At 37.2% G+C, this 24931-nt stretch overlaps 1 protein-coding gene across 1 annotated transcript; it reads right to left on the bottom strand.

Moving 5' to 3' along the window:
• Nucleotides 1–168: 168 nt before the first annotated feature.
• Nucleotides 169–17132, bottom strand: LOC117332160. The gene is made up of 13 exons (XM_033891044.1): nt 16278–17132; nt 15074–16120; nt 13863–14420; nt 12239–12923; nt 11946–12062; nt 10910–11220; nt 10682–10783; nt 7421–7577; nt 5930–6113; nt 3626–5238; nt 2466–3419; nt 1526–2035; nt 169–796 (listed from the first exon to the last, which is right to left on the bottom strand). Exons 1-13 carry the CDS (start codon nt 17130–17132, stop codon nt 531–533), a joined length of 7359 nt encoding a protein of 2452 aa, XP_033746935.1. The 3' UTR covers nt 169–530.
• Between the last annotated feature and the right edge of the window lie 7799 nt (nt 17133–24931).

The raw sequence follows: 24931 nt of genomic DNA, 5'->3' as shown, positions 1-24931 counted from the left end.
TCGTGATCCGTACGTTAAACATTCCAGATTAGGTTTCAATTAATCAACGTAATAAATATATCTAAAACTTAATGTTATTTCTAGTATGTTTTGCTAAATTAAAGTAACTCAAAAAAAAATCTGAAGAAATCTAGTTTCATGTTTTGAGGCCTGTTGTAGTACTCCCTTTTATTCCTTTAGGTACATACAAAGAAAACAATCACGAAACATCAAAATACAAGCAAGGATTTCGTTAATACATTTTATACTGTCTTGAAATTTAAAGCAGATCATGAAATTGCATTGAAAATATAGGCATTCTGGCATGTAAACAATCGCCTATGTTCATTTGAAAAACTATAATACATGTATTTGCTATATTCAAATGCTGTCACACCAATCAATATTGAAATCAAAGCTCAAAATACTGTTTGTTTGGAGCACAAACTGGCCAAACATAACAATGTAATTCCGTGCTGAATGATTGCTTAAAAAGAATTGAAAAATAATCTGGTTAAAAGCGTTCGGTTGACAAGTGTAACAACAAAGTATTAAAACGTGGCTACTTTCCCTCTGAATGTTGTAAACAGTCCAGTTACATATGAACACGTGATACTAACGAATACGTCACTTCCGTTGAAATCTTTGAAACTCACTTGGCGGTCTGTAGTTTTTACTAGACGTAAAAGGTCTGAGTATCCCACATCGGTACCAGCTGTCACTGTGTATCGTGGAAGAAGTTCCGACTGAACGTTGAAGACATCGTCCCAGGTAAGCAAAACACCACTGTCGACTCTAGTGACTGTTGGATGGAGTCCTGAAAGAACAACCGGCAGTGGTGACTATACTATATCAGCCTCTTGTAAATTCGATTTTTTAACTGATGGGAAAATGCATATGACTTTTTCATGGTACGAGTTATGGAAAGTAAAAGCATCACTTCTTGTAACAAATAGAGTTTTCAGATAAAAAGTATTAGTATTATATATTCTTGGTATTCTCGCGAAAGCCGAGGTTGACATGACGACTCGGAGCAGGGTTAGTAGCAGCTTGGTGACCGTGCTCTAATGAGCTATGAGACGTTGATTCCGGTTCTCTTCGACATTTGCTCGTTTGGTGAAGGGTTATATCAAAAACCATTGTTTTGGTAACAATGACAACAATACGAGAAAACAGGAGTCTCGTATACTGATCAAACATACTGTTAGACTTACTTTTGTTGAAACTAACGTAGTAGTATAGAAAGTGATTGGTTGCAAGTACATCAACAAGGGGCAAATGTTCATAAAAAGTCCCGAACACATCGAATACTCAGATTCCTAATATCAGAAGGTAATATCTTTATGATATATTTTTAAGTTTCACTGAAATTGAAAGTGCAGGAGGTGTTTTCTGAAAAAGAAATTCTGAACACAAGCATACAAACAGTTTGATTCAAGTATTCTGCCTACTGCGATGCAGAGATGCTTACACTTATGTAAATTATTGAAAACATCAATAACCATTTATGTCAATATTTATTTACATCAGCAGTGTATACTCGTACCTGTTAGGGTTGGTGACTTCCCTGATATCAGAAAGGATCCATTTACTGCTTGACAGAACATCTCGCCATTATCGCACGCTTTAACTTCCACCGTATAAATGTCATCTTGCAATAGCAGCGCATGGTCCAAGGAAGCATAATTTCGTAGCTCGGTATTTTTCCAATCAGTGACATGTTGAGTGCCTTGACAGATTCTGTAAGAATAGCCATTGATTCCCTTAGTGTCATCAAATATTTCCCATGAAAATATTACCTCCGAAGAAGAGAGCATTACCGGAAGTCCAGAATATGTTTCCCAAGCGGTTTCAAAGGCAATTCTTGCATTTGTGACCTCAGGTGCAAAGAGTGTGACAGTTTTGGAACCAAGCATGATGAACTTTTGCAGATTGGCACTATTCCAACATGTTATACGTGCAAATATATCAGCTCCATGATCTAACAGTATATAAGGCGTCTCTACTCCTTTTATTCCATCGTCATTGTACAACGTCCGTTTCATTCTGTTTTCACCTGTAAATATTAAAATACTGGTAAAGCCAGGACTGATTTTGTTTTATATATTTGTTCCAAAATAAATGCAATATATTGTTTTATTGAACGGCATGAGAGAAGATATATACTTACCTATCTTACAGGAGCAGTACACATTGAAACTTTCCTCATCTATGACTTCCCAAGTGACCTTGACTTTGGTAAGGGTTTCATCGCCAAAAGCACTGTAGGTCGTTGTCACCGCTGCGTTTGATATAATCGGTGGGGTGTGGTCCATTAGCAAAGGGTATGAGTGGAAGTGACTCCAACAGCCGGCTTGATTTACGGCAGTGATAGTTACATATACTGTTTGTCCATGAGACGCCTCAACCGGAAGTAAAATATTATAGGATGAAGACACACGAGTAAGGGGATGAAATTGGAATCCCGCCCTTTGTTGATCCCGCGCCAACATAGATGTCTCTGACTCCACTCTCCGCGTCCATAATATGGGTGTTGATCTTGAGTTCCGTTGGAGACACCTGTTGGACTTCAATCACATTGTCAATTTGACCTGTCACTGTGACGTCATCAGATATTGATAAGGTGAAATCAAGAGTTGTGTTTAAAGGTATCCCACGAGCGAGAACTGAAAGTGAGCGATTGCCAAAATAGAACGGAGAGCTGATGAAAGAAATGGCGGCTGTACATATACCATCTCTCTCTATCGTAACGGGATGAATCTGCTTCTCGTTTTCAAATGAAACTTCAAAGACGTTTGATGATGTGATGTTTACAGAAGAAATATGTAGTTTATAAACAGTTGGCCCTTTCACACCATCTAGAGATTTCACCCAATATAATGTTCCGTTCAACGAAGTCACTTCCTCCATCACGGATATTGAACTGATGTTAATATGAACTGGAGGTGTCGAATCAAACATGGCCGGAGGCGAAAACACCATCTCGCTTTCGAATCCTGCTGAGTCCCGAGCTTTTACGGCAAACCTATACCACTGCCCAGTTACGAGAGATGTGTTATAAAACTTGAATGTGTTTCTCAAACCTATGTTTTGAAATACTAATGACTTATTTTCTGTCGTAAAATTTGCATATGATTTATCAAAGGCGACAGAATAACTTTTTATTGCGGAATGTCTGTCATGGAAACCCCGGAACGATACTCCGATATCCCGTGATTTTTGCACGTGGGCGTTATTAAATCGGTCGGTGTTGTACACAATCCCGGCATACGGGCGTTCATTGTCCACTATGAAGCCGTCAGAGACAAGCGTATTAAGGAGTCCCACATTGTTTATGCACGTAACAGTCACGAAATACTTTGTACCCGGAGAAAGCGACAAATTGTCCCATGACATCGAGGTATTGATTCCTACGTTTTTAAATGGTACGACATCGTCACCTAAAAACCAAACAAGGCAAAATTATAGTTATGATTCTTATATTCAGCTATTTTACATATTACGTCTACTTTATAGGAAAAAAATCCATTCAAGCTAATCATATTTGGTATTAGTACTTTTAGAACATCCCTTTTATTACTTTTCTATCGATTGAATACCGATATTCTAAAGTCAAAATTAAATCTGTAAATCTTTAGATACTTACCTCCAGGTATAGTCCCTAGCGCCACTTGGTGGGTACGTATTCCACTCTGTGGGTCGGTAAACACACCTGTCCAACAGGCTGTTACAGTGTCTAAGGTCGTGGTGAAGTCCACATCATAACTGCATGTTCGTTTTTGATTCTCAGTTATATATTTTCCTTTCCTTACGGAGGGATAAGTGTTGTCTATATGTGCCGGATGTGACGTGAACACAGTATAATCTGACGTAGATGTCCACGCTCTAACGTAGACAACATATTTTGTGTTGTGGAGAAGATGATTTCCTCTGAGCAAGCAATGTGTTACATACGTCCCTTTCCCGACATCATGCCACTGATTTTCTAACAGAGGATCAAATACTCCCGTTCCAACTGGCATACCTAGCTGTCCCATGCTCCATTCCATTCGTTTGATGTCCTGTCCCCGTATACCAGTTACTATCCAATTAGCGGAAATACAGGCGGAAGTTGCTAAGAATTCTTGGTGATTGTATTGACCGTCAAACGGAATATCTATTTTCACATCATAATCGTCTGTCTGGTTATTTTCCTTACAATCGACATCTACATCAACTTCGTGACACTTCTGTGATATAACAGCGCAAGTGCACTCCTTATTACAATAATGAGCGTCACAGGAATGTTTTAATATTTCCAAATATCCAAAGGTTCTCATATTGCTTGACACTATAGCTGTGACTGTCACTTTCCCAGTGTTACTGAGGAGGCCAGCGTTATTTTCAGCCCAGAGTGACAATATCAAATGTTGTCCTTGCTGGATGTGCTCTGTCAGAATAAGCTGAATTTCTTCAGATTCACCGTCAGATCCAGACGGGAGAAAAGTAAGGACCCCGTCACTTATTTCTGAACCGCTGTAGGTGTCACCTACTGTGACGTAGTAAGACTTGATCCCGGACTCGATGTCCTTAAACCCGTATAGTGTCAGATTAACAAAAGACAAGGTTTCTTGTGAGTAGGAAGATATATGCCAGTGCAGGGGTTCCTTGAACCCTCCTAGATGAGGAGGAGTCGAATCGACAAGCAATTCGTTTGATTTCGAAGACGTACAGAGTCCCGCCTCATTGCAAGCGGTCACAATTGCAGTGTAGGTGTCTCCAGATCTCATCCAGTTGTTAGGGTCTAAGGTAATCGTATGAGCTGTCTCGCCGGAGAGATAAATGGTTTTTATTGGTGTATGGCCATCTTCATGTGTTCTTACAGAAATCATTTGCTTCACAATAGGACTTTCTTCGTCTGCGAATTTCCATTTCAACATTATAACCGAGGGATCAGTTTGAACTGTTACAACATTTGAGCTTCTGTTTTCTACTCCCAGGACCGGAGAAGTAACCAGCACTGGAGGCGTGGTATCGACTATAAAACTATCGGAAACACTCTTGGTTGACATGTTGAGGGGGTTGTAGGCCCTGACTTCAACGGTTAGCGACACACTCCGTGGTAAACGGACAGGATGCGTCATAGTGTTGGACAGAAATACATTAATAAAAGATAAAATATCACATTCACTGTTATTTGTGTGTCTGACACAAACTTCATAATTTTGTATACCGGATTCCACGTCAACGAATCCAAACCACTGAACTTGAATTGAATTCCTAGAACATAAAAATATTATAAAAAAGTAATGCACAGTGTAATGTGAAATATCACCTACACAATATAGTATTTCCATGATCGTTGTTGGAGTGGAATATTACAATTAGTCCACACTGTATTTAGCGTATTTTACTGATGGATATCTACTGTATAACGCACGCGCATTGCGTATCGATACATGCCAGGCGAATTAAAGTGTAATATTTTATAGTAGTACATGTATATATTCTAAACTGTAAATATTCAAATGAATGAAAACATGACAAGCAGGATACTATTTAACTCTTGGACCATAAAAGTACATCAGCATTATCTACTACTTGCATTCCCAAAGGATTATATAAAAGACAAGATATTAGCTCATTTAAAATCAAGTTGAGAGTTGGATACAATAGAGCAAACATTTATTCAACTGCACAATACAGATGTTTCCCTAACAACTTATGGGAACTTTCTACTGCATATTGTACTTCATATACAAGTGAACAATTAAACCAATGAAAAAAATACACATGGGACGTAATTATTCGTATATGACACCTCACGATCTTTCATACGTCATCGAAAAACGTTATTATAAGCCAATCAGGTTGAGTTTAGTTTAAACCAGAGTACCAACCCAATGTGAATTGATAACTGATTAAGTTGAAAATGAAAAAAAAATATAATTATGTTACATAAGATACTCACGCATGTGCCCAAAATCTGGAGTGGTGACCATCAAGGCCAACATGAACGATCCCCGGAAGTGGTGGCGAATTGTCTGTAGTAAAGCCGTTTGATGATACAGATGAACAAAGTCCAGCTCCGTTACATGCTTGAACCGTACAGTAGTAAATTGATCCAGGAACAAAGTTAAACGTCCATTGCACTTCTGAAAAAGAGATTATTACAAGGAATCATAAAAGTCCTGTAAACAGCACAAAATTTAAGTAAATCCGTATACTGTATGATTATCTATATAATTATGATCATGTTGATTACCATTTGTGTTAGATATTATTTAAAGATCATCAAGAGTTTCTTCAGCACATGTGTGATACGGGACAAAGGTGTTCAATTTATCATCTATTTCGTAACCTGTACAGTATTAAAAAAATTTTTTTTATAAACTTCCAGAGACCAAACAAACTAAATACAATCACACACAAACACTGCACGAATTTAGTCAAGTCAAAGACAATGTTTACAAGAAAATGGTTCTAAAAGTGCTCAATACACACTTTTCTTTTCCCATATGCTTCACAGGTGATTATCAAGTCAAAAATTGATGACGTCATCAATTTTGTCGAACTTTACATCGGGCATTGATGATTACGCGAAGAAATTGCTTCACAGAATCTTATGATTTGTCCCATTTAAAAAAAGCATGTGACAAAAATAAACAATCATATGGCCTGTTTCAGGCATATCTCAATCCCATTCACAGAACAGACCCAAGTAAGATTATATCAATCTCATTCTTAGGTTGAGTCGGTGGATTCCTCATACACAACAGTGCATGTTGTGCTATGGCAAAAATACGTCGACGCAACGTCGACTATTCAATCATGTCACGTTAATGGGTTAAATTGGTGGAACGGGAACAGTTACAAAAGAGTCAATAGGCTAAGGAATATATAATCATTTGATTTCTTGTAGTGAAAAAACGGGATCCCAACCACCATTGTCTCTTCCTACAAGGGAGGAAAAATTCTATTAGACGAGAGAATGACAAATTAAACACCGGTAAACGTTCATGTGTAGGACCATCAGTTCAGCCATCGTCTCCTTGCACGAAAGCTCTCTTATGTTTCCCGATGTACATGTCAGCGGTGTAAATGAATTGATTCTACAGTTTCAAAGAGAAATTAAATGAGCAGTGTTAATACATATCTGCAACACCGTATTGAAGAGCAAACATGTGGACGGCGAGCAATAATATTCTAAGGTACTTATATGTAGCATATATTCGGAAATTACGAAGAAACTGTAACTGTGTTATATCAATGATTTAATAAAGACGGACTGTGGAAATATGTTTACGTAATTTTGATTAAGGAAACTGACTCCAAATATTCCACAATATCCTAGTATCAACACACTATGACCCTTTAATTAACATGACTGACGACTCCTAGAAAATCAGGATAAAAGAGTTGTAGTTGAATACAGAGGTCAAATATCAAAAGCAGTTTTAACCTGTTTTCGTTCCAGTGAAAGACAATGGTCTGACGTCATCCATGAGAGGCACTGTTCCCAGTCCGGCCGAGTAGTATCTGATTCCTGAGTGCGGGTCACTGAACCCTGACCAGTGACAACCACTGTGGGTTGTGTTTGCTTGGAAATCAACATCAGCCTTTTATAAAACAAAAGAAAAATCTAAAACGTTAGGTGATTTTATAACTGTAAAATTTATTTTATTAATTGTGGGCATAGTTGGTGTACTCTGAGATTACGGTACAAAGACATGTTATCGTTTTTCTATTTGACAAGTGAACAGCAGGAAAAGTGTTTAACTCCCTATTGACAAGCTTTATCATGAAGTTGTTTCATACTTTCTCCTTATTGACAAGCATTATCTTACAATTGTTTCATCGGGAGATAGTTCAACGGGTTAGTCCCAACACCTTGATGAAGAGTTTTTGACTGTTGACTAATATTGCATGAAACAACTGTTTTGTTACCTGAATAATCTACAACATTTCACACATAGGCTATTTCATCAGGCTGAGGAACACGGAACAATCATTCAGTAAACTGTAAATTTCGGCTTTGGTGCATATTCGAATACCAAAGTTGACATGCCTTTAGCCTCGCAGTACGATGTAAGAATTCATACACTTGTATGACATTCTATGTGGTAGCCGAATCCCTGGTTTCAATAAGATGCAACAAACCCTGAGTTGAGATTTCTTCGAACCTTTCCGACTTCTAATATAGGGGTTGCTAGAGATAATGTTTACAAATCACGATCAGAAAGACGATTCATCATAATTATTTGGGTATCTGCGCGCGTGCGGATGTTCCTCCTCAGTCAACAGTAAAACATTTGACTGGTCGACAGTCGAAAATACTTCATTGACATTAACATAGAGAGCCAGGTAACAACAAAATCAAGTCCTCCTTATTTTGAATAACGTTGACTCATTTCACTTTACTGTAAACTTAAACGTCATGTAATAGTATATTGCCGAACACTCTTATCGTCTTTCGATTGAAATACACGAGCTACTTATTTACCCCCCACTTTGCTGAGTTCAGTTCTGCCAAAATCGTAAATTCAAGAATCATTTACAAAATTTATTAACATTCGTTGACATTTCAACTTCCGTTTTATCGATACCAATGTGTACCTTCTCTAGATAGATAGATCTAGTGAAGAATTTTGTATGCTATCATAAATGTATATATATCTCCGTGAAAATAGATTTTGGCTTTAACCACTATTCGACATATATGTACAAACCAACATGGAAGTTAATTACATTGCCTCATGTGAAACAACAGCGAGATATTTATCTGTTTTATTACTACTGACAAGTTCAACGTCAAATAGGATTTTCCCTCAATATTCTATTATCAGGCTTTCAACACAATTTTAATTTAAACATATGCTACAACAAACTCTGATTTATTTCATTGTCAATCTATTGACATACAGAGCACATCACAATCTATTGGTACACAGAACAGATAAAAACATATTGACATACAGAACGCATCACAACATATTGACACACAGAACAAATCACAACATACTGACATACAGAACACATCACAACATACTGACATACAGAGCACATCACAATCTATTTGTACACAGAACACATCACAACATATTGACACGCAGAACACATCACAACATACTGACACACAGAACAAATCACAACATACTGACATACAGAACACATCACAACATATTGACACGCAGAACACATCACAACATATTGACACGCAGAACACATCACAACATACTGACATACAGTACATATCATAACCTTTTAACACACATAACACAACAAACCTATGGACACACACAAAACACATCCCGACCTTTTGACACACAGATCACATCACAACATACATATCCATAGAAAACATTACAACCTATTGACACAAAGAATACATGACAACCTATTGACACATAGAACACCGGGCAATATATTGACCCACATATCATCGGGCAATCTATTGACACAAAGAATACATGACAACCTATTGACACACAGAACACCGGGCAATATATTGACCCACATATCATCGGGCAATCTATTGACACACAGAACACATGACAACCTATTGACACACAGAACACCGGGCAATATATTGACCCACATAGCATCGGGCAATCTATTGACACACAGAACACATGGCAACCTTTTGACACACACAGAACACATAACATCATATTGGCACACTGAAAACACACAACCTATTGACATACAGAACAAATCACATCATATCGACACACATAACACATCACAACCTATTGGCACATATAGCACATCACAACATATTGACACACATAACACATCACAGCCTATTGGCACATATAGCACATCACAACATATTGACACACATAACACATCACAACCTATTGGCACATATAGCACATCACAACATATTGACACACATAACACATTACAACATATTGACACACATAACACATCACAACCTATTGACACACAGAACACATCAAAACATTAACACACTGAACACATCAAAACATTAACACACTGAACACATCAAAACATTTTGACATGCAAATCACATCACATCCTTTCGACACACAGATCACATGACAATTTATTGACACACAGTAAAAAATGCACAACCCATTGACACATCAGAACTCATCACATCATATTGACATACAGAACACATCACAGCAGATCATTATAACTAAACTATTTAATAGTTAGATTCAACTTTACCAACTAAACATTTAGACAGAAGCACACTTCAGTATTTTGGCCCTGACATTACACAATAAAAAACACTTAGTCTAATGAAGTAAAAGCCATGTTTTGTTATCACATAACAACCTCCTTATCACACACATATAAATCATGTTTTGAATGCGCACATACCAGAACAGCTAGCGGAACCGTGATTGGTCGTACGTCCTTATTGTTTCAGTGACAATTTGTTTGCGCAGCATGCATTGTGAAATCACCAAAGAGAGGAATGGAGTGAGCTATTCGTTATCTTATATTTCATATCGGTCTGGTAAAATACACTTGTAACGAATTTTGTCCTAGTCATAAGATCAAATGAAACTTTAACTTCGCTTCGGTTACATGTGGGATTTATGAAACTCTGCACAAAATTCTCTCTATGCTTAGAAAGATTCTTGCTAAGAATAAATATATAGGTACTTAGTTTCGTTTCCTACAATAAAAACTCATCTTTCTGCGACCTTTATTTCAAATACAAAAAAAGAGTGTTAAATATACTTACGCTCAAGCGGCCATCTCGAACAACGCCTTCTGTTGGTGCAGACCGGTCCACAACAAATTCATCCGAAGCCGCAACAGAAGATAACCCTGCTCCGTTTGTAACCTTTAACCAAATATTTTTCTTTGAAGTCATATCACTGAAAGCTGTCTGGGTATTATTCAATACACAGTAAGAAATATATTTAAAAATGATGTATTAAATCAAACTTTGCATTTGACAACTACTTACAAGGATAATGACATAGTAGTGATGGCCATCATGCAATGCTGTGAAGTTTGACAAAGAAGCAAACTCTCCGACATAATCTTGATAGTTGAGGACATCGGGTATATGTTGAGTTGACCCGATGCCTAGACGAATTTTAGAAATGCCGCTCTCATTATCATGGAAGCCGATCAAATGTACGTTGATTTCCTCTGCGACAATGTCTGTGCTTTTCAGATAGGTTCCAACTTGTACGGCACCAGTTACTGGTGCAGTATTGTCATACATAACCCCTCTTGACACGGCAGAGGTAGAATGTCCTACTTGATCGAATGCTGGAAAATTGCGATATCACAAAAAAAGCATATAAATACTTCTCTTAATAATTCATACTTATAATATGTTGATATGTTTTGAAATCATGCATAATATTATATTTATGTCTATATTTACATTTGTCTGGCATTGTCACTTTATAGTCTGTTTGAGAGCTCTGGCATTGATGTACGTTTAAATGCCCTCTATCACTCGCTACACTTATCAGCGTATTAATACAACACAAACCGAAACTACAATATCCAGGATGATTAAGTTTAACGACTAATTATTTTGTCTTCATTATTTGTTATAAAAAATATGCCATTTACGCATTACGTTGATAATAAAATGATTAACAAAATTGAGTTTTTTTTTAAATTTCCATGTACTATTTTGTTTGCCAAAAAGCACGCGACCATGTTCCGGCTGTTCCAACGACTGACAAAAAATCTGCTTACTGTCGGTTAGGCGGGAATTATGAATTTTCAGTATGAATTATAGCATTTAAAAAATAAAAAAGTAAAAGGAATGTAAATATAAGCGTTGGACTGTTTTTGTATGGTATTTATAATCTATTTGAATGCCAGAGTTTTGCAAGCAAACAAATCACATTATGTTGTTTGCTTGCAAAGCTCTGGCATTCAAATATATCATAATTACCATACAAAAACAGTTCAATGCTTAAGTAATTTTCACTCTACAGTAACTGCCGGAGACGAGGTATTGTGTCTTGCTTATGTACCTGTAACTGTGGCGTAATATACTTCCCCTGTATGAAGTGATGGGTTATGGATTTTCACGGATTCATACAGGCCGACGTCGGTTTCAGCCACAACATCTTGTCCATGGGGATTACTTCCTATGAATAACAATGGAATTGCACTTAGAGGTACAACATGACTTGCATGCACTTATAAGGCAAACGGGCGATATAATAAGACATAAATGTATCAAAGTCATTCTCATAGTATGTATCGGATGCCAAAGCCAAGCAACGTCATGATTTAATATTTTAATAGAAATACTGATACTGACCTATCGAATAAGTAAATCTTGCTATAGAAGTTGGATAGCCCAACGTTTGATATCCATGGAAATCCTGGAACCCGGTCCAATGTACGATAAGACTAGCCTTTTCTACAAGGAAGCCTTTCTCGGACGCGATCGTGACCTCGCCAGTAGAAGGTGGATTCACATCAATGACAAATCCATTTCCACAGGTTTGAAATGAGGAAATTGCATCTTCATTTATCTTAGTGATAGCGCAAATAAAGTACATAATCTCATGTTCCAGATTGACACCCTGAAAGACGGAAAACCCTCCAAGAGTTACTACGGACGCCACACAATTAGGATTTTCCTCACACGGTTGGCTGAAATTGTGAGAATCCCTGACTAGATACCAACAGATTGGTCGATCTCCCATTCCAAGAATAATCCCGCCAGGTCTTACGGAGTCCTTTGTGAAATCAAGTTCGGCACCGTGTAGCCAGGCCATCTTGTCTCCGATGTTCGTGGCATAGAACAAATCCTTGTTGTGTCTAATATCATCTGCGTCAGAGTCCACCTCATACAGTCGGACTTTATCGAACACATTCGGGTCCTCTGTTACAGCAAGTGGGACACAGATGACTCCAATGGAACCAACAGGACAGTATACTTCTACACAAGTCAATATATCCACGTGAGGATAAAGCGGCATCTTCTGGCATTTTGATATCTGAGAATAAATAAGAGTGTCGCCTGGCATGTTGATGTGAACATAGCACATATTCAAGTTCATAATATCTTATAAATATTGCCTGGGTATGAATTTATATAAAAAAATATTGTTTGTACTAAATATAAAGTTAACTTTATAAGATATTATTTACCACATTACCGATATTAAACGGAAATTTGCTTATGTTTTGAAATTTAAGTATATGATCTGCATATGATGTCCAAGGGCACTTGTCTATATCTATATATTAAATTTTAGTACCATAACCTACCTGGACTGTAGTGCTTTTCGTTTTCAGGGTGTGCACATTCCACACAGTTATTTGTGTCCTGAATTCTTTGTCCCGGAAAAGTCCCCAACGTAAACCAACACTTCCGGATATGTCCCCGGATTGACCACTGGGACATTCAAGCTCTGTTAAACTCAAGTTTATGTCAGAACAACCACGTGCAGTTCTATTAATCGAAGACGATACAGAAAAACCGTCATACACCTTACCAGTGATAGAAAAACCATCCGTCTTTACTCGATCTAGACACGTGTATTCAATGCAAGGTCTCAAAGCAAATGAGTAAAGACCTTCAACTAAATTCACGTCGCCAAAAGTATAGGCGTCCGAATTCCCGGACACTTTTTTGTATGCAAGGATTAACGGATCACCATTTCCTTCCGATAAGGATAGAAGTTCCACTTCATAATAGGATATATACCGACCAAACATGCCTATGCTCCAATACAGCGATATAGTATTAGGACCCATTTGACTGTCAATATCTGGGACACAGTTCAAGACACTCAAGCCGAAAGCATGGTTCGTGTTGGACATGATTGTGAATTGTGGCTGTACAGTAAGTGGGATAAACTGGTAATAAAGACCAAGTCGATTGTCCTTTGCATTGTAAGTATGACGTCATCACTTTCTATTGCTAAACTGACATTGGACGCAAGCGTGTAGGTATGCCCGATGTGTAGGGTCGTTTCGCTGGGAATGTATATATAAGTTGTGCCGACTTTGAGCTCCATACGAGCTCGTGAGGTTCTGGTGCAACCGTGCCCATCATACACCCGCACAGAATCTGTAATGTCTGATGAATTTATAATTGTGAATCCATCCGATATCGCCAGTACCGATCCTCCGGAGGTGATTGCACGTACCGTAACAAAGTTCTTACGATAGAGTGAAAGATTTTTCGCATTTTCACAATATATCTCTATATTCGGGACAACATGGAATGGGAGGATATCATCTGACCCTGGTATTTTCCCTAAACCAAGCTGGAATTCAATATCACCATAGTGATCAAATCCTTCCCACGTGATACAAAATTCGTCAGGCAGGATTGCAACGTCAATGTCTTGTTTTCTGTCAAAGTAACTAGTGATGTCACTCGTGACATCATATACAACACCATGTCCGGGAGGACTCTGGGATGGCAAATGAAAAGTGTCGGTGTTTACTGTACAGTGATATCCTGCTTTGTTAAACACGTGAAGCTGGATGTTAAAAGTGAATTTTAAGTCTACATCATATACTTGTAACTCTGATAGTGAAATGTTCAAACAAGTATGTCCCATCACACATGTTGAAGTATGCGAGATACCTATTGGCTTGAATAACGAGACGTACTCTCCTTGTCGCCCTAAAGATAAATGAAAAGTATCTATCATGTCATGTGTATAATGAATATACAGCAAATCAAAACGGTCGTGATGATTGCGTCCTGATAATATATATATATTAAATATATATATGTGATTATATGAGTATTTTTTTTCAAAACGCAGTATATTTGATAATCACATTATAATTTAAATAGCATTTCATTTGCAAAATTACACTTGTGCGATTATGTGTAGTAATCATTTGAGGGTAACACAATGAACAATAGTCTATTTAGACATTTGAATTTGATATACACATTGCGTTTCGACTCAGGTGGTTTTATCTTTGCAAATGAATATAGAGCAGCATTATTATTATTTTGTTTTAAGGTAGAATATACTTACCAACTCGGTACAAAAATGTAGTCATGGGTTCTTTCTGCTCCTTGTCAGCAAATGCTCCTTTCATTCCAGTAGATATACAAAGAACTGTTATGGATAAAAACAGGTAGCGAGGAAGGGCAATCAGGAGGAGTTTCATCTACGATAACTGGACCGATAGTCGAAATAGTTGTTAGGGCAGCACTGTTTGTGATTTTAAGAAATATGTAGATTTCATCGCTGTCACTGAGGCCGACATGTCTCTTCTTGTAGCGATATGTGTGTGGTGCTTTGTGATAGTCTATCAGATCTGGAGATGCACTGCTTTCTTTTGTAGAACCAATCCCTATGTAAACGTCGTGAATCTGACTGCCCAATTCAAGAATGTTCCATTGAAGATGAATAAGGTCAATGGGGAGGTAAATAGTGACATGACTGTCACTGATCAAACAGGAACTTGATTGGTATGGTTCGCGAGAGGCTTCCACTGGTAATAATAACAGGAAATCGTTCGAGGATGTATTTCTGCAAAGCTTGTTACAGTGGTCGTCTCGGACTACGTACCTAGTCAGATTCCTTGTTACGTACCATGCTTTTTCGTCAGAACACACCATCGCCTCGGTGACAGACGCACTCTGTATGGTAACATTGACTACCACGGGAGGAGTCCTGTCCAGCACGACACCATCTGAGCAAACAGGATTGGATAGTTCCATGGCGTTATTGTATGCCACCACTGTGACAAAGTATTGTCCTTCTTCTGTCAGTGTTAAACGGGCGGACTTTTCTATCGTATCAATGATTGTTGTTTCGAGTACACCGCTGGTTTTATTATTTCTAAACGCTTCTTCCTCCAAACACCATCTAGCCAATCCTACTCTGTAGGAACGGATACCACTCTCGTGGTCTATGAAGCCATCCCAGTGTGCAATAACCGTCTCCTTACTTGTGTAGTCGATGTCCAATCCCCCGAGTGATCCCTCTCTGACAACACCAATGGCCGGAGGTGAGTCGTCGGCTAACACTTCTTTGTGTTCAACATAGGACAGTCTGGCTTCATTTGTCACAGAGATTGTAAAGTGGTACGCGCGATTGTGATTACCTTTGTGTGTATTGAGATGCACCAGTGAATTAAGCATCAGAGTGAAGTTGAAATAAGCGCATGGGCCAACAGAAGGACAGTAGCAGTTCGAATGCTCCAAACAAGATTCCTGTTAAAAAGTAAATGGTGCAAAGCATCACCACACAAGTTAATGTATTACTCATCTTTTATGTCAATAATCACTAAAACATCTAGAATAAAACATTAAAATTCACACCCAATTCTCCTTAGCAGTATATAACAACTGAGCATACCTCCATACTTACATTGCGTGTTAGTCGAACTATTCCTAATGAACCATTTCCAATATCGTTTCCTCCAAATGACGTACCAAGAGACCAAGCCACAGAGTGCAAACCACTGTGTATGTCCAACGCATTGAATTTCAGGACCATTTTAGAAAGATCCGAACTGTTATGGACATTTAAAAGCTGATAATCGTCTTTTTCTAGTCCAATATCGAAAATTTCAGGTTCGCTTGAATCGATATGAGTGTATATATGTTCGGAATATGCATGAAACATAATGTCTTGTGCCACAACATTAAAACGGTATGTTTCCCCGTCACACAGAGGTAGAGACAAACATATTTTCTGCGATGTGAAATTTGGAACTGTTTCGTTGTTAAAGATTATTTTAGTGTCATTAGCAAGTGAAAAATAGAAATTTGTTATTCCATCAATGTTTTCAGTTCCAGAAACGGGAAGAATCCCTGAGTTCTGTTCATATATACCGCTAATATGTCCGTGATAGTCCGGTTTTATGGGTTGTAGCAGGTTTAAATCGTTAAATTTGTCATTGTAATATCTGCCTATCCATGAATAACACAGATCTCCATGGTTAGTTTGCCACTTTCTATCGGTACTATCTGTTGCAGTTGTCGAATATAAGGGAATGTTATCTCTTGCGAACACCTTTGAAGAATTATCAAACATTACAAATCTCCTTGCTTGTTTGACGTTATTGGCGACATCTTTCACCTCTAGAACAACTGCGTACAAAGCAGGATTAGGTAGATCAAAAGGAATGACTATTGTGGCGATCCCGATAGAATGATTGACATTGACATTGGCAATAAGAACTCTCCCCATTTTAAGCTGTTTCTGCTTCACCTCATACATGCTGATTAGATACGTATCAATTCCAGATGCGTATTCAGTGTTTCCTGGCACAGGTGTCGGGTCCTCCCATCCATTTACCTTCACCTCGAAACTCCGAGTGGTCAGGATACGACTATCGATATATATCGGTTCAGTGACGCAGGTATTGCGTTCTAGGCAATGTACGGGATGCACGTCATCAAAGTGATAACACAAGTCCTTTGTGGTACGAGTCTTTGAGAATGCAATTTCAGATTCTTCACTTTTGATAATATTTTTTGAGACCAGATGACCTCCGCCTCGTGCGATGAATCGTAAGCATAGTCTGAAATAAGATGTTAAATGCTATTATTATTTTGTTTGATGAATACTCAATGTATTACAAATGGAAGTTAGTAAAAAATGCTACAAGAACGGTCAAAAGACAATAAATTTTGTTTTGGATATACGTAACGAACATATCTGGCAGAAATTTATTTTTGATCAAATATTTAAATATTATCTAGTAAAACCTTGGATATGATATAATCTCAAATCCATATTTCAAGGTAAATTGACACATTTATATCAATATGATTGTATACTGCACTGAACAATCATATCTTCGCCAATTTTAAGAAACCACACTTTTCTCCATTAGTAAGATAATGTACTGGACTGTTATCGATGGCAAGGTTGAATGATAACAGATGTTCTGGATCGTTGCTGGCAGGGTCATTTCGAAGACTGGTTGTCTTTACAATGCTTTCATCGCCTGATAGGGGAAAGTAAGGAGTAATAATTACGAATGGAAGACGAAATGGTGATTGGTAATTTAGTTACAAATTAAAATATTCTATAAAGTTTACACCAACTTTGTGTATGTCCAAGACACTCTGATACGGTAAGAATGGAAAGATTGAAGGCAGCTTTTAGATTTTTGTTCGTTCAAAGATAAAGATATAAATCAAAAATTGATTATATAACATAAAACATTTGAAACCCCTATTTCTATGTGTTTAAAAACAGCATGATGGTTTTGGATATTTCATAACGACGGCGAAGTGTCGGTATTCAACCATTTCCAAAAAAAAAAATTCACCGTAAAAATAGTCACAAATTGTACCTGTTACTTAAGGTTTTCGTTCAGACAAAAAAGGTGTAGTAATACTTATTTTCGGATTTAATCGTATCGCCCCCTTCACCGCCCGCCCGCACGCCCGCCCGTCCGCACGCACGCATGCATGCATGCACGCACGCAGCCTTCCATAAAGACATTATATCATAAAGATTATTAAGAGTGTGTTCATGTGGAGGACAATTAGTGCATATACACGCGGAGACTCGTATTCAAGTTATGTATGGTTTTTTTCGGAAATTTGTTTTCATTTATACAACTTAAGTATAAAAGAAAGATTTACACATGCAATGCAAATGCTTATCACATTTCAGAATCGGTGGACGTGATAATATTGAGAACAAAATCTAACATGGAGAAAAAAACTGACTGGCTCTAAACTGTTTAGTAAATAATTAAGAATACGTTCAGAAAATTCAAAAAGAAAAGTTGACATTGCTGTTATATTGTGAACTTGTCGCTTTGTTAAAGCGTAATAAATAATAACCAGAACTATATATATATGAGTCAGTTTACAACGACAGATCTACAGGAAAAGCTGCGTTCAAGTTTAACACAAAATGCAAAAATCTTCTCGGGGGAACATTCCAACAAAATTTTGAAAGGACCCACTTAAAACTGAGGGAATGCATAGCCGGACAAAGTTTGCCTGAGGACAGTATTTAATATGTATATAAAAGGGACATAACTCTGAAAAGGGGGTAAAATACAAAATCATTCCATGATGCACATCTCCACATTATACTGGTCATTTCCATAAAGTTTTGAAAAGATCCGTTGAACACCGAATGAACTCATAGCTGGACAAAGTTGTCTACGGATAGTGTTTAAGTTCAATATAAAAGGAGCCATAACTCTCTATAAAAGGGTAAAAATGCGAAATCTTTTCAAATGGTTTGGTTTGGTTTGTTTTGTTTAACGTCCTATTAACAGCTATGGTCATTTAAGGACGTGACACGTAGGTTTCGAAATCGCAACCCAGAGGTGGAGGGCTAGTGATAAAGTGTCTCGGAACACCTTAACCACTCGGCCACCCCCCCCCCCCCCAATTTTTTCTCAAAGGGTATAACTTCGTTGCGGGAAGTATAATGGTAATACTTACCCGATATTTGTTTCAGGACAACGCGGATATCCACATCAGTTATACCAAAGGCATGGTTTGTGACGTATGCAGGTTTTGGTACGTGGGAAACGTTGACTGCTAACTCAAAGGTAGTGTTGGTGACTATTCTGTCTACTTGCAGGTTTCCGTAGAAATCCTCTTGGTAAGAACAGTGGGTCGGCTTGTTTTGTGGAATTGGAGACATGATAGCGTCGTTATTAGAGTCAACCACCATCATTCTACAGGTAAGTACTTCCGGAACTTTGGCCACTAAGAAAAAAAGAAATCAAAAGTATGACCTTATTTTATAGGATTTATAAGATTGTACAAGCTTGATACTGAGTGGTATTTAGAAAGGGAATCCAGAAAGAAAGTCAGAACATCAAAATGTGCGAAACAAAATTTAGTCGCAAGCATAGATGTATAGATTTTTTTTCTGTATCGGGTAGTTCAGAATTTTGAGAGTGCTATATTTCCTTTTATAATAGAAAAACTGTTATCTATCTTATTTATTATGGCTGTACAATAACGCCACATTTAAAAACTTTTGGGATGATAATGTTCTAATACGGTTTCATTAAGAGAAACATACATCTGTAAGTAAGTCGATGTTGAAATAAGTACTGTTTTCATATTTACATTAAACAATTAATCAGACACAACTTACGTTGACATCGAGCCTGGTTGCCATCTACTACTGTAGCGAACGATGGTGAGTCACACTTACAATCCATCGCGTAATTATCATGACCACAGTTACCTGGCCAGCACCACCGATCTTCCCATGAACACGTTCCTTGAGGTGAAAAGTTACATATATTTTGACGTGTAAACTGATAGGGTATTTGTTTTATTACAACATTGTCATGACACGAAACTTTGACACCCAAGAATATTTAATGAATATGTTTAAGGGGTCACTGCACTTGTCCATATATAATCATGAGTTAATGGACCAGAGCGACTTATTTTGATATGCCAATATTTCGATTTATCATATCGGCATTTCTTTGGTCTCCAAATATTGAGTTAACTCTTATTTATTTACATTATTGTCTCATAATTTCCCAGTGATTTCGAGATATTTGGTGGATATTTTTTCTATCTAAGTATTTCGATAAATTGACTCGAAATATAGATATAAAACTTTAAAATTTTCGAAATATTTTGGAATAGAATAAAATCACGCGTTACTAATATGCTTTCATATAAAACTCATCGCATATCTTTTGCTATCTATATAAAGTGAAATAAATATTATCGTAAATACTTGCACACTCCCTGTTTGAATTGTACAGCTTGAACAATATCTTTTGGCACTCAGAACACGTGATATCCGATAGACTTGTACAAACTGTAGTTATACAGTTACTGATGTTCTTACATCCTGGAAAAGTAAACACATCTTATTTAAGCATGCTTTATTTTCTTTATTTGATTTGTGTTGTTAAGGGTTAGGTAAACGGAATAGCGCTAAATATTTTCAAAAACAAAAAGAGTACGACATATGAGCGACATAAAGCGAGGGGGCAAAATAGGAACAAAAACATGGATTTGCATGGAGACCCTTGTAACAGTTTAACGAATTAAGACCAGGTGTTCATAAGGTCAAGCGTCTTCTGATTCATCAATCAAGTTTTTGTTGGAATGCAAAATGTGACATCACATTCAAGCGAATACATGTATCATTTGGCAAATACGGATACCATACACTATATGCTGTATATAACTAGTGACAAATTGTACGGTTTTGGCCTTCATGCAGCTTTTATCTTAAGCAATGTACTGTCATTTACGGACTCTAAACACTCACTGAACCCGCTGTATGGGATTCATCAAACCGTTGTGAATTAAGCTCGAGTTATAATAGGATCTTTCATGAGTGGCTATATCATATTGAATTTACCAAATATATCAAATTATTTGATATGCAAAGAATCTTAAGTTTATTATGACAAAGAAACTAGTAAAAGCTCATTTTATCACATAAATCATATTTATACGAATGTAACTGAAAACGTTTAAGATAATTTATATATCAGACCTGAATTTTTAGATTCAGACGATATGTTTTTCTCTACAGAATCAATCACTTGACGTCATATATTAATTGCGATGTAACAATTTTATGACGTCATTATCAAGTTATTACACAGATATTTTATGATATATATGACATGACCGTATTACATCGTAGAACGGGCCACTTATGTGCGCCACAACATACCATTCTAATTGTCAGATCGCTGTATTTATTGATGAGATTTACTTTACTTATTGGCAAATGTAGTATGCTATAACAATACATCATAACATATTTTAACAACTGTGATGTACAACAAATGTGAATCGGACCGATGGGCCGTCGGTTTGGCATCTTGAATACTAAATAAAGACAATTATGTTTTCCTACGGGGTAAGCGTCTTCTTTAACAAATAGTGTTATACATCTACGTTGAAATAGTATTAAGATATTGAATATTACATATATATCTTTCACAAAGTATTACTTCAAAGCATCTAGCATTTTTGTTTCTTTCTCCACACAACACAACACAACACGTGTATTCATAAATGGGGAAATGAAGACCGTCTTTGCAATCTGTATTGATAAATTGTAAAATCCAGCTTCACATGAACAAAAACAGGTCGGCAGGGGTCTCGTGAGTAAAATTGCTTAGAGTAAAACCATGCAGATATTTACTAATTCTGATTTCTCAGTTACTGTTTGTTTTTGCTGGCATTTGTCATATTTTTCAGAGAATATGCGCCAAAAGAGATCTTATTTCAGAAACGATTTTGAGAAAGGAATAATTTTGACTGATAATTGAATCCTTTGCATTCCTAATCAATTTTATAATGTCAAAATAATCCGTAATATCTATATAGCACTGTACGTCAAGTTTAAATAATAAACTGGTCCAGCAAAAAAGGTCAAATGAATATCACTTGAGTGATAAAAAATATCCTAATAGGGAAAACGCAACTATGATGCCAGGGTTCAATTAACATTGATAACTTTTGTCTTGCAAGATTAAAGAATCAATAAGTGCTATCAAGGTTATTTTGCAAACAAAAAAGGCAATTCTAAAAATGATGACGAAGGAGTGTACTTTCTTTAATGTGGTACACTTATACTATAGTACCAACCTTCTTTTTCGCATATAGAAGAATGGCTGTTCTTACAGGGTTCATCATTCCATCTCCAGTCACCATTGAAATGACCACAATCTTCTTCGTTGTTATGATTATCGGGCATACCAAAGGACCAGTCCGTAAATGTTAACGTGGAGTTGTCGGAAATCCATTTCCAGTCGCCTTCCGTGGCTATGTCATTGGCCCCAATCCAAGGATGAACTAAGGAATGCGTATATGTTTGTAAATTAAACACTCATCACTTCAAATTTGTGACAACAAGCGTGGTTATAATTATTATCTTATATATAACTCGCTTTGCAATTATTGTAAGAGAAATTAAGTTCACATAACAATTGGGCTTGATTTAATTGAATCAAAGGCAGTTGACCTCTACATTGATATCATGTTCTACATGTTGAAATATGTATATATCTTTGTTCTCCTATAGTTATGAAATGTTTACATTATTATAGAGGAGAATAGAAAGACACTACATGTTAATGTACATGATGAACTTACATAATGAACTTGAGAATTTTTTCACCCAAGTGTTTTCTTCGCGTGTTTCTATCTTCACTAAGTTGGCATCTTCTTTCCGACACTCTTCCTGAATTATACAAACATATAATTGGATTTTGTTTTGTTTACAAGGAAATGATTGTTGGTGTGAAGGTAAATCATGTTAACATTAGTTTATAATGGCACTAGAGACTAGGGACATTAACCTTATATCATCATCAGGAAGTTCATTTTGTTTCCGGTAGATCTCCATTGGGACGAATTAATTAAAAGAAGTGTTTACAATGCGAAATTGCCAAAACATGTTGCCAAGCTGATGGGGACACTGATCCGGGAGAAACACGTATATTTCCAATGAGAAAGGAATGGAGATAAAAACTAAAACTAAAAAACTAAAACCCGACTAAGACCGGTCTATTCAGTTGCACATACCATAACATTGCGCTTAGGATAAAATTGGATAAATATAGGCAAATAAATTTGATTGTTTTCTGTTGGCGCTCGAGAAGTACGCTTATCGTTTTTTCACCATCGTCGGTAACCAACGGTCCTGACGATCACGGAAAGAGACCGTAGGACGATAAGTACACCTTTCGTCGTTTCTTGAAAAAATACTTCTTCAGGAATTTTAGCTTACAATATCGTGAACAATAATAAGGTATTTTTGCTATATACCTGTGCCAGTGACCATGTTGTTTGTTTCGTGTTTATCCTATAACAGTGTTGCCCATGTCTGGTCCAGTCCCTCTGACAAGTGACACCTTGCGCATCTCCTCCTGCAATATAAGGTTAATCAAGGAATCTAAAAAAATGTATTGATATTTGAATATAATGTAGCGTTTTCTTATCTTTAGTGCTAAGATAAGTAAGTAAGACTTCAGCCTCGGTTCACGTTAATCACCAATGCCAACAATATTTAGTAGATGACTTATGTGTCTCGTTGTTGTATATGTCGTCGCTAAGTGTAGCGAAATATATCCGAGTCCTCGGCAACCCTCGGGAATCGCTACAATGCCCGAGTAATTTTTGAGTAGTTATGTGGGCCGTGAACACCCTAAATACCGGGTTGAAGAAATACAAAGTCAAGAACTTCGGTTAAAGAGCAGTATCTTCAGTGTGGCACAGTTTACACAAATCCTTTCGCTCGTCAGACGTCACACAGGCTTCTTCTCATGCACAACCATCCCTTATTACACAGTCACTCACCCGCTGTTCCGTGCCTCATCAGAGACCCGTGGGACACGGAAACAGGCTGTCCTACCATATACTTGCTTACTCACATTCGCACACTACAAGGTCATTATCAAATCGTGGTGCTACCTAACATTGAAATACCTGTTGGGTTTTGGAGCCAGCTTAGAGAGCGTACCGCTACCGTAAGCCCGGCTACCATAAACAGGCCGGCAGGTAATTATAATCAGCACACGTGCACGGCTCCAAGTATTTCGGTACCTATGCCGGAGACAGATTATAATATAGTCGCATAATCATAAACACAACGATAAATAAACGTCACCGAACTAAAACACACATACATAACCAATAAGTTCGTTACACTAATTATTTAACTATAAATATGCATAAGCTCTGGTCATTAAGTTAACCTTTCTGAAAGAACTGGCCGCATGTGCATGATATCTGGAATCTATTTTCATCTCGTTTTGCTTCAGTTTTCATTGTGTGTAGAGATGCTTAACGAGTAAAAATAATTATTTCGACACTGTTTAACACGAATGCAGTTTTAATATTTGTACTTGTTCGTATCGGTTCTTACCATTTACATTTTCATACAGCATTATTAGGACCACGGCGGGTATAAGAACCATTCTGATAGGACGCTTCATCTGAAAAAGGCAAGTAAAAAATTAAATTACTTTAGTATTGTATTTCTACTTTATAATTTGCAGAATAGGCTGTACGAGGGCTGATTGATATGTTGTGAGC

The sequence above is a fragment of the Pecten maximus genome, chromosome 8 (assembly GCF_902652985.1).
Source record: "Pecten maximus chromosome 8, xPecMax1.1, whole genome shotgun sequence".
In the NCBI taxonomy this organism is placed as follows: Eukaryota; Metazoa; Mollusca; class Bivalvia; order Pectinida; family Pectinidae; genus Pecten; species Pecten maximus.
This window is presented reverse-complemented; position numbering and strand designations above follow the sequence as displayed.